The sequence below is a fragment of the Eumetopias jubatus genome, unplaced genomic scaffold (assembly GCF_037043125.1).
Source record: "Eumetopias jubatus isolate StellerSeaLion01/CBP00866 unplaced genomic scaffold, mEumJub1_p1.0 scaffold_2, whole genome shotgun sequence".
Classification (NCBI taxonomy): domain Eukaryota; kingdom Metazoa; phylum Chordata; class Mammalia; order Carnivora; family Otariidae; genus Eumetopias; species Eumetopias jubatus.
In genome coordinates, this window is record NW_028274808.1 from 22,607,985 (window position 1) to 22,619,956 (window position 11,972).

Here is an 11,972-nt window from a genome sequence, read left to right on the forward strand (position 1 = left end):
ATCCAGGTTGCTCAGCTTTTTGGCATATAGTTGATAATAATTTCTAATAATTGTTTCTATTTCCTTGGTGTGAGTCGTGATCTCTCCCCTTTCATTCATAATTTTATTAATTTAGGTCCTTTCTCTTTTCTTTTGGATAAGTCTGGCCAGTGGTTTATTGATCTTACTCTTTCAAAGAACCAGCTTCTAGTTTTGTTGATCTAATCTACTGTGTTTCTGGTTTCTAATTTATTGATCTCTGCTCTAATCTTAATTAGATCTGCATGGCTTAGGCACCATTTGTTGCTTTTTCTCTAGTTCTTTAAGGTGTAAAGTTAGTTGGTGAATTTGGTACTTTTCTATTTTTTTCCACTGAGTCTTGGATGGCTATGTATTTCCCCTTTAGGACTGCCTTTGCAGTATCCCATAGGTTTTGGACTGATGTGTTTTTGTTCTCATTGGTTTCCATGAAGTGTTTATGTTCTTCTTTGATTTCCTGGTTGACACAAACATTCTTGAGCAGAGTGATCTTTAGCTTCCAAGTGTCTGAATTTCTTCCAAGTTTTTTCTTGTGATTGAGTTCCAGTTTTAAAGCATTATGGTCTGAGAATATGCAAGGAATAATCTCAATCTTTTGGTATCAGTTGAGACCTGATCTGTGGCCCAGTATGTGGTCTATTCTGGAGAAAGGTCCATTTGCGCTCAAGAAGAATGAGTATTCTATTGTTTTAGGGTGGAATGTTCTGTATATATCTATGAGGTCCATCTGGTCCAGTGTGTCATTCAAAGCTGTTTCTTTGTTGATTTTCTGCTTAGATGATCTGTCTATTGCTGAGAGTGGCATATTGAGGTCTCCTACAATTAACGTATTGTTATCAATATGACTCTTTATTTTGGTTAACAGTTGGCTTATGTAGATGGCTGGTCCCATGTTTGGGGCATAGATATTTACAATTGTTAGATCTTCTTGTTGGATAGCCCCTTTAAGAATGATCTAGTGTCCGGGGCGCCTGGGTGGCTCAGTCGTTAAGCGTCTGCCTTCGGCTCGGGTCATGATCTTAGGGTCCTGGGATCGAGTCCCACATCGGGCTCCTTGCTCCACAGGAAGCCTGCTTCTCCCTCTCCCACTCCCCCTGCTTGTGTTCCTGCTCTCGCTGTCTCTCTCTCTGTCAAATAAATAAATAAAATTTAAAAAAAAAAAAAAAGAATGATCTAGTGTCCTTCTGTGTCTCTAACTACAGTCTTTAGTTTAAAATCTTAATTTGTCTGATATAAGAATAGCTACCCAGCTTTCTTTTGAGGTTTATTAGCATGGAAGATGGATCTCCAACCCTTCACTTTCAGTCTGGATGTATCTTTAGGTTCAAAATCAGTCTCTTGTAGACAGCATATGGATGGGTCCTGTCTTTTTATCCAATCTGCAACCCTGTGCCGTTTCATGGAAGCATTCAGGCCGTTCACATTGAGAGTGATTATTGAAAGATATGAATTCATTATCATCATGTTGCCTGTGAAGACCTTGTTTTTATAGATTGTCCCTGTAAATTTCTTTTCTGTATCATTCTTGGGGTCTTTCTCCTTTTATAGAACCCCCGTTAATATTTCTTGCAGGCCGGCTTAGTGGTCACATATTTTTTTCAATTTCTGCCAGTCTTGGAAGCTCTGCATCTCTCCATCCATTCTAAATGACAGCCTTGCCAGGTAAAGTATTCTTGGCTGCATGTTCTTCTCGTTTAGTACCCTGAATACGTCTTGCCAGGCCTTTCTGCCTTGGCAGGTCTCTATGGATAGGCCTGATGTTATTCTGATGTTCCTCCCTCTGTACATAAGGAATCTCTTCCCCCTAACTGCTCTTAAGATGGTTTCCTTGGTTCTAAGATTTCTGAGTTTTACCATTACATGCCGGGGCTTTGGCCTATTTTCCTTGATCTTGGGAGGGGTCCTCTCTGCTTCTAGGACACGAGTGTTTGTTTCATTCCCCAGATTAGGGAAGTTCTCAGCTACAATTTGCTCAAATATATCTTCTAGTCCTCTCGCTCTCTCCACCCCCTCAGGGATTCCAATAATTCTGACATTGGAACGTTTCATGGTGTCACTTATTTCTCTGATTCTATTTTCATGGATTCTGAGTTGTTTTTCCCTGGCCTCCTCTTTTCCCTTATTGTCTATTAATTGGTCTTCTAGATCACTAATTTGTTCTTCTGCCTTGTTTACACTAGCTGTTAGATAATTTGATTAGATTGGATCTCACTGATAGCATTTTAAAGTTCTGCCAATTCAGCTTTCATTTCTGCCCATTAATTAATTTCTCCATTCTAGCTATTGTCTTCACAGTTGCTACCCTGAATTCCATCTGCGACATCTTGGTTATATCTAAATCCATTTGTAAATCTGTGGCATAAGTCATAGTTTCTGAGTCCTTCCTATTTTGGGGGTTCCTCCTCCTAGCCATTCTGTTGAGGGGTGGCTGAGGGAATATATAGAGCCCAAATTATTGACCACAACCCAAGCAAGATGCAACTGTTTTATAGAGACCTTAGGTTTGCTGGCCTGTTTTCCCAGCCTGTCTTCTGGGGGAGGGGTCTACCACACTGTTACTCAGGCAACCCTGTTTGGGCAGAGTTGCTCTGCCCTCTGTGGCAGGGAATGGGCTTGATGGAAACCGGTTTTTGGGGGGCTTTTTTCCTCTGGCAAGCTTTCTGCATCTCTTCCGAGAGTCAGAGCAGAAGAGATCATTTCCAACCCTCTGCCTCAGTGCAGAGAGATCGCAGTCTGTTCTTCAGTGAGCTCTCCAGGGCACACTATTTCCGTTTCTGTCTGTGCTGCTATAAACTGTGTTGTCCTAACTTGTGCAGCCCTCAGCTGCGCTTCCAGTTCTTGCCTCCAGGTCAGGACATCTCTGCCTTCTGTGCTTCTAAAACTGCCAGCCACCCACAGTTCACACAGGTGGCCCCGCCACTCCGGGTTTCCGTCCGTGGGGCTGCCCTAAAGTCGTTTCCCGTCACTACTGCTCTGGGAGTCTGTGCCCTTTCCCCAGCGTGGGAGGGTTTCACTCACTGGTGGTGTAAGATCCCCATGGCTGGCTCCCTCCCCCTTCTGTTTATCCTCCGATATCTGCCTGCAGAATCACAGCTCCTTGCTTCATACCTCGAAACCAACCACCTGCGATATTCTGTTTGTAGAGATCCAGATCTTCCTTCTTAAATCTCAGGCTGGTTTCATGGGTGTTCAGAGTGGTCTGGTAGATATCCAGCTCAATTCCGCGGTAGATATCCAGCTCATTGGAATAGGGTCCCCTACTCCTCCACCATCTTTTTCAGGTTCTCTCAAGTTTTCTTTAGATAACTGACTACTTCTCTAAGATGAGGGGCCATTTTTAGTGAGGCTGTGTATTCGAAGCACTTGGTGATTCTATACATTATATTAGAGTTTTATTATAATGAAACCACCAGGTGTGCCTGAATTGGTTTTTCCTTTCACATTTTTAAGTGCCTACTAGAGTGAATTGGAAAGACTAAGAATTTTGTAACTAAGGAAATAGATTTTTTTCCCAATAAAATAGGAATAATAACAGCAACCCATAAGATTTACTCTGAATCTTAAATGAGTTGGCATATAGAAAGCGCCCAACAAAAAGCCTGACTCCTACCATTGCTCCATACAGTGGAAGAGATCAGTGCTAGCAACAGATCCAGCTGCATAATTCCAAGCGTATTTGCCATCCTCTTTGAAAGGTGAAACAGTCAGATTAGTATTAGATTGTTTGTGACATCAGTGATGTTCCATGGGTCATGGAGTTGAATGTGATTTTTTTTTTTTTTTTAGTATTTTAACAATATTTAGAATTTTTTAAAATTCTTTTTATTATGTTCAGTTAGCCAGCATATAGTACATCATAAGTTTTTGTTGTAGTGTTCAACGATTCATTAGTTGTGTATAACACCCAGTGCTCATCACAACACATGCATTTTCTACTCTATAGAAGTGTGACTGAAAGTGTCCCATATGGGGAATCCAACAGTGTCCCCACTCTACTCAAGACAAATCTGCTCTTGTATCAACTCTATGTAGAGTTCCACACCAAACAATTGAAGAATGATGATGAGAATTTTAAAATTATAAAGCAAGCTGAGCTGGGAGACATAATAGAACTGAGGTTATTTGTTCGGAAGAAAAAGAACCTGAGAAATAAATTTCATGATCTGCTTCATTGTATGTTGTATTTTCAGAAACAGGCTTCTATTGTAAGCTGATATGGGATTAGACATGGCAAACCTTTTTTTATGTGAAGCTGTTTCAACTTCTCCTTGTTTATTCACTCCTCCACCTTAATTTATGGTTTCACTCAGGAGGAAAAGAAAAGATAATTCTGAACGCAGGATGGAGACCAAAAAGGAAACTTAGAAATATGAGTGGAGGGGTAAGGGAATGGACGAGAGAGATACATTCAGGTTTTAATTATTTGTCGTTCTCTTGGGAAAGTAAGAATCAGATCAACACTATATTATACATTATTACTGGAACTAAAACAAGAAGAAAAAAAGTTTAAACTTATACCCTTTGTGTTATTCCCTCCTTAAAGAAAAAACACAATTTTCTGGATATAGTTTTCTCCCTTCTCCCCACTTTCTTTTTTTCTTCTTCTTCTGGTTTTAAAATAGCAAGCCTGACTTACCAGAGATAATCCTTGTTAGCTTTAAGAACAATTACTTTGCAGCTGCAAGGAAAATGATTTATAGGAATAAAACTTACAGCACACTCCTTTAAATAGGTTCTTTCATTTGGATGCACCTTTTGCATACAGTGGAATGTTCTTTCTTTTTCCTGAGTAGACAAAAAAGGTTAAATTTAAGGAAGCATGGAGAGGTTTCTGGTCCTTGTCACGGCATGGGGGGGATGGGGATGGGCAGGGGGAGTGAGTCACTTTTCTCGCTATGCAGGCATTCTAGTCTCTGTCCCAGTGGCCTCCTGGTAGCAAACTTGAATGAGCTTTATCAGACTATAGTGGTCCTCCAGGCATTTGTCCCAGGTGTGTCTGAGCCTGTGTGCTAGGCAGGGAGTTGCAGTTGGACCTGGAGCAACTAGCCCATCTTCTAAGTTTACAGGATTTTGTGCTACAACTCCAAACTTAATATATTTTTTTATTTAATACCCCTTTCATATTTCATAATCAATTTTCTAAATGGAAATTTTTAAAAATACAAGAATAAACTGAAGGAGATCAAAAATATAACTGTACCTCCGAACTTATCCTTCAGCGAAAGGGAGTAAAAACAATCTCAGATATAAAATATATCAATGGGTCAGAACTCAAATTCTTACAGACTGCTCCCTGTACACTGGAAGTTTTAAAATGTAGATGTTTAGACAGCGGGTGTTAAGGAAACTGATTTGGAGTCCACAGAGTTCTTAACATATCTGTTTTGTTACTTATGGTAACAAAGACAATACTAAGTATGGAATAGTATTGTTAACCAAGCGCATACTGTATAATCTCATTTGGTGCTCACAGTGCCTGTGAGAAAAGACATGAGAGCTCCAATTTGCATAGAGAAATTTCTGGAAGTAAACTTGGCAGAGCTGTCACAAAACCTGCCCAAACTTATAGAACTGTTATGGTGGTTGTAGGGGAGGGGTCAAGATTCCCTCCTTAACCTAGGTCTCCACTCAACAGAATGCCCTTCTAAGTTCTTTATCCTTAAGAATTTCATTTGTAAAGGGCTTGCTTCTTTAAAGTCTTAGAATTATAGAATTTTAAAGGTAAATGAAACCTTAGACCCACCTCCTCCTTCTGCCTATATGCTAAAACAGGGAAAATAAGTGTCTTCTCCAAACTGCTACACTAGAATTTAGAACTATAGTCTAAGTTTACCCATCCTCAATTCTGATTCCTATTCTACCTTTGATTTTAAAAAACTCACAAAAAAGATGTTTTTTTTTTCCTCTCAAAGAGGAAGCGGTTGACAAAGCACTTCCCAATTAGAAATCTTCAAATACAGATTCAAATCACCCAGCCATGACTAGATTTAATTAAAATTCATTCAGACTTTTAACCAACAGTGGTTTTTGCTTCTTCACGTATCTATTCAGCAGCTAATCTCAAATCTCATCACTGTACCATCTTTCTGGCTCATGAATATGATCACTTTTTTTTTTCAGAAAAGTAGTGAGTTATTGAAGATCAGATTAAAAAATCTCAAATCCTTGAAATAGATATCAGTATCTGTTATTTTTTTTAAATAGATTAAGAGGATATGATATCATTGGTCAATCATATTCTCAGGCATCACAAACCAAGCTCATGAAATTCCAGGAGTCATGGACAACACATTGATAGCTGTGTGCTTTTGGAAACACAAAATCATCAATTTGCCCTCCCCCCGGCCCCCAAATTGTAAAGAGAATTGTAGATGCATACATGGTTAGGTAGGTAGATAGATGGATGATAAATAAATAGGATTAGAAAATTAAAAAACATCTAAACTGTACACCTCAATTTTGCATAGTTTCCCATGAGCTGGAAAGATAGTTCAGAGGCAAATAAGAAGGAAAGCAGCAATGCCAAACATCCTTGAGTAATAGTTATTATGTAAAGAAATAAAAACAAATTTGTTTTTTAATCTTTGGGGTTTACATGAAAGTAAAATTTTATGAATTCTATGCTACCTTTGAATTAATTTTTAACACAGAAAACAATTTGGAATGAGATGGAAAATGCATATTAAATAAATTTTCCCTTAGGCTCAATAGTCCTGAAGGTATTAATGTAAAAATAAAAACAAATCTTGGAAAATTATTTTTATAATTCTACTTGGGCTTCTGTGTTGTCAGTGAATAGCACCAAGTTTTAAATGTCATCATGTTCTGTTCCTTGGTTGTATTCTCTGTTATTTTGAGAAAAGCATACATTTTTTTCTGAGTCTCAGTTTATTTACCTGTTACATGGAGATAATTGCCATTATTTCCCAGGGTTATTAGAAGATGTAAATTTTAAAGACCATATGTGAAAGGCCTAGGGTGTTCCCTATGAATCTTCTCCACACCACTAAACACCAGACTTAATGAATTGCACAGCGAATTGATCCTATCCGTGTGTTCTTGGTGGAAAGGCACTGCAATAGGGGCTGGAGGTTCTAGATGCAAGTAGCAACTCTGCTGCTAATGACCTACGTGACCTCAGTTGCTGCCTCTACCTAAAACAGAAGGCTTCACAAGGAAGTCAGTTCAAGAATGAATGGATTTCGATTTTGATCACTTATGTAGGCACTCAAAAACAGATTTGTTGAATGACTGAATCTGAGAACGCAGGGGATTGCATGAATCATTGATGAAAAGCCCTGGCTCTAAGCAGACACCGGGTGGGGATACTGGTTCCATCCTGTATTAGCTACATAGCCTTGGGCCAAGTTACTTATTCTCCCCGATTTTCCCTTTCCTCAACGGTAAAATGGCACTTTGAAAGCACTTAACTTTTGAGGGTCATTTGAGGATTCAATGAGGTACCAGATCAAAAGTACTTTGAATGTTTTCAGCCGTGTCATAAATTCTTCAGAGTGGGCTTAAATGCTCATTATTATTACTACAGCTTTGGTATTCTCACATTCATGAATTTCTTTACTGCTGTTTCTAAAAATTTGTGTTCACATGTCAGCACGTTAATTGACGAAATAAAATCTATCTTCTTCTGCCCCTGTGGGGATGCCCCTGCTGGTGCTCCGGTCACTGGGAAGATTCTCATTCTTAATTCCCTTCTCCCGGGTTGTAAAACTTCTGCACTGCTGAGGTCTAAATCCAGTGACTTGATCTACAAAATGAGGAGTGAAAGCATCACAGTGTCCTGGTACAGAGGCCAGACAGCCAGACTGTTCTTGTGCTCCCATTATGACCAAGTCCTGCTTTAACCAAAAGTTTTATTTATGTTTGTTTGTCTACACATCTAAGAAGTACAATTTATAAATGTCCCACTGTTTGGGCTCTCTACTACATTCACATGGGAGGAGCTTCACCATTTGTGCAATTGATTATTTGCCTATATTTTTGAGTCACCTTGTGGAGCTCCCAAAAAGTTTATATAAACTTTATTTAAAAAAGAAACAGATGGGTGCCTGGGTGGCTCAGATGGTTAAGCATCTGCCTTCGGCTCGGGTCATGATCCCAGGGTCCTGGGATCGAGTCCCGCATCGGGCTCCCTGCTCCTTGGGAAGCCTGCTTCTCCCTCTGCCTCTCTCTCTCTCTCGCTCTCTCTCTCTCTGTCTCTCATGAATAAATAAATAAAATCTTAAAAAAAAAAGAAACAGACATGCACAAATACACTCACTCATACAAACACAAAGACACAAAAGAGACTAGGTTATACCAAGTAAAAGCAACTTGGGAACAAAAACAGCATTCCTGTAAGGTTTCTGATTTTGAGATTATATTCCCCTAATCTTTTCCTTTTTATTTGCCTTAACATTTCAAGCCAAAAAGGGCTCAATACTGTTATAAACATTTCAAAAAAAAAAGATACTTGAGCTCTCCGGGTTACTACTTTTATAATTGATCAGCCTGGGAAAACCTTTCTTTTCTAATAGAAACATTGTTTGGACACGAATGATTTAATTACTATTATATGAAATGAACAATACAAAGTTCCTAATTACCTTGGTCACATAAACCTAAATATAATTTTGTCCCATGTTTGGATATTTCTAGTAAAGGAACAAATCATTAAAGATTAAGTGAATACAGTATTTTAGAGGTGGAAATACAAATTTCCTATCTAAGAGTAAATCAAAACATGAGTCTTCAAAGAAAATCTCTCCACAGACATCCTATTAACTGTCCTTCTGGTTTACAGATTTTTTTTTCTTTAATCCAACTTCCACATTTCTGTCAGACCTATATTTTCTAAAATATAGCTCTGATGACATCATTTCTTTTGTGACATAATATAAAATTCTGAATATTGTAAAACATGGCCCTGACTTTATATCCAGCCTTCCCAATGAGTCCTTCTCCACTCATTAATGTACTTTGCGTTTTAGATGCCAGGATACCATTGACTGTTATAATACATCAAGCCTTTTCATGCTGCCCCCACTATATGGAATAACTTCTTTTTTATACATGGAAAACCTCTGTCCATTTTCTAAGGTTAGGCCAAATGTTGTCCACATAGTGGTTATAAAATTCCCAGTATTTGTAATTTTTCCATATATGCACATACTACTATATAATTATGCACATTGTCAGCCATGTACATAAACTCTTGCTTATTGAACTCACAGAATATTTGAAAAATCAGCAAGAGTAATGTCATTATATATATGCCATTATAGATGCCTCTTTGGAAAAAAAAGTCTTCATCTAACACTGTTTCATAGCTACACAGGGTCTGTTTGTGAGCTGAAGTTATTTCTAAATAGGTTTTCTATAGCTCTGTGACCAAAAGAGAACCTTTCAACATCATATTGATCCAAATTGAAGAAATGTATTATTATGCTGACAGGATTAAGATATTTATTTACCATCCACCAGTCTTGCTAAGGGGTTTCTTGAAGTTTAGCTGCTAAATCATCTGTTTCCTGATGGCATGAAATGTTCTTGAAAACTCATCAGGAGGTTTGCATGATATATATTAAACAAAACCCAATGCAATCTTTCATTTAGAAGTTTTTCAAAGGTTCCATTTCTGTCTTAAGTGTAAAATAAAGGGGAACTTTTATATATGATACATGCAGAAAATCTTCAGAGAATACCAGAAAAATATTTCCAAATATTATTTTTTTTAAAGATTTTATTTATTTATTTGACAGAGAGCGAGAGAGGGAACACAAGCAGGGGGGACTGGGAGAGGGAGAAGCGGGGCTTGATCCCAGGACCCCGGGATCATGACCTGAGCTGAAGGCAGACGCTTAACGACTGTGCCACCCAGGCACCCCTCCACACATTATTTTTAAAATGAACTCTTTTTGGCATGCATGGATGCCTTTCAGAAAGCACTTGTTTTCGTATTCATTGATAAAATAATGTCCTTATCTTGAGAGTGGCAGTTAAGTTTGTGTATTTAATTGGCTAAATATCTCCCAGGTAGCCTACTGCTGACAGCCATTTTCCCTTCTAATGCGTCTGAGGAAGAGTTCAAGATAAGAGAGTATTAGCTCTGCCATTTTGTTGTTGTCTGCCTGTGCTTGCAATTAATAATCCATGGTCTTCTTTCAGGATAGTTTGTAAGTCCTTTGCTGATTGTATTAGTCTTAGTTTAATTAAAAATAGATAACATATCTAGTAAACCAGGCACATGTAAATGGCAAAATCCCGGAAGCTAAGGAAAGAACTCCAGTATATCGTAACGTTGCAGAGAATGCCTGGTGCAGATGCCTTCAGACCATCAGGTCACGGCATATATGTATGATCAGTAAAGCTTATTTCCTTTATTTCTAAAAGCAAAACCAGTCTGTTAAAACCGATCAGTCTTTTATCTATGATTGCACTGAGCTGAGTATGTATCTTTGTTATAGCTCTTATCACTTTGTACTTTAGTAGTTCACACATTGACAGAATATAAAGTTTTCTGGGGCAGGAGATTAATTTTTGAATCCTAACAGAAAGCACAGAACCTGTATATAATGATCGATACTTTGTTGTTAAATTAAGTTAATGGTTTTATCCCACTCAAATATAAACCCTAAAGTCAGACTTACTAACGCATTTGTATCTGATTTTTGCAGGTACTGGTCCAATTTGGCTGAATGAAGTATTTTGTTTTGGGAGAGAATCATCTATCGAAGACTGTAAAATTAGACAATGGGGTGTGAGAGGCTGTTCACACGCTGAAGATGCTGGAGTCACTTGTACTTCATAATATATCATATTTTCTTTCACCTTTATGAAATCATTGTTGCAAAATGATTTTATTATTTCGCTCCATTGAAATCAGTTCAGTGAATATTTAAGAGATTAGGAATCTTGTCTAAAGAAAAGGAATATTTTGGGGTGCCTGGGTGGCTCAGTCGTTAAGCGTCTGCCTTGGCTCAGGTCATGGTCCCAGGGTCCTAGGATCGAGCCCCACATTGGGCTCCCTGCTCTGTGGGAAGCCTGTTTCTCCCTCTCCCACTCCCCCTGCTTGTGTTCCCTCTCTCACTGTGTCTCTCTGTCAAATAAATAAATAAAATCTTTTTAAAAAAATAAAAAAAATAAAGAAAAGGAATATTTTAAAATCACTGGATAAACATATTGAACACCTTCATGCTTGCTATATATCTATATTTGAACCATTTCAACTTCCTTGGTTTCTAAATGGGACTTCTAATATGACATACATCAAATGGAATATTCCAAAGTTTAAGGCTTCTAGATTACAAATACCAAGGATAATGGAAACACCTTCCAATCATGGACTTCAATTGAGCTCTTCACAGGATGACAGTTTTTGTCATTTTTGTCTTTGTAATCTAATTGATTTTAATTACTTTCTTAATAATGAGAGGACTGGGAAGAGTTGAGTTTTTTTGTGCCAAGTTTGCAAAATCTCTAACCATACATTTTTGAGGAAACATTTTATCCTGGCCATCAAAATCTCTGAATGCGCAATAACTTGGCTGTTAGGTAGCAAGGTTTATGATATATTCTGGGATGATGAAAAACTTAGGTTTCACATGGTCAGTAATAATATGATGATTAAGAAAAACAACATGGTTATTTTACATGGTCATGTATTGACAGTTTTTGTTTGTTTCTTTTTACTGAACCTTAAGTTAGAAAAAGCAGTGCATCTGAGAAAAGGCACAGGCCCCCCATCACTATATGCATCTTGATAATTGGTGGATCAAAAATGTCCTTTCAACATGGAGCTCAGTTTGATGTGCATTTTAAATTAAGTTGAATATTTATCATCATTCTAGGACACTGTTTAAAATGTAAATACATTTTTAAATGTAAATTGCTCCACTTTAAATAACAGCATGCAAATATCTTGAGCATAGAAGCTAGTTTCAACTACGCTTCTTTGA

At 37.9% G+C, this 11,972-nt stretch overlaps 1 protein-coding gene across 1 annotated transcript in view; it reads left to right on the plus strand.

Moving 5' to 3' along the window:
- Window positions 1-11,111, plus strand: part of MSR1 (macrophage scavenger receptor 1) — an 86,804-nt gene extending 75,693 nt beyond the window's left edge. The window contains exon 10 of the mRNA XM_028099800.2: window positions 10,692-11,111. Coding sequence (XP_027955601.1) covers window positions 10,692-10,825 — 134 coding nt within the window. The 3' untranslated portion in view covers window positions 10,826-11,111. The remainder of the gene's footprint in view (window positions 1-10,691) is intronic.
- The last annotated feature ends 861 nt before the right edge of the window (window positions 11,112-11,972 follow it).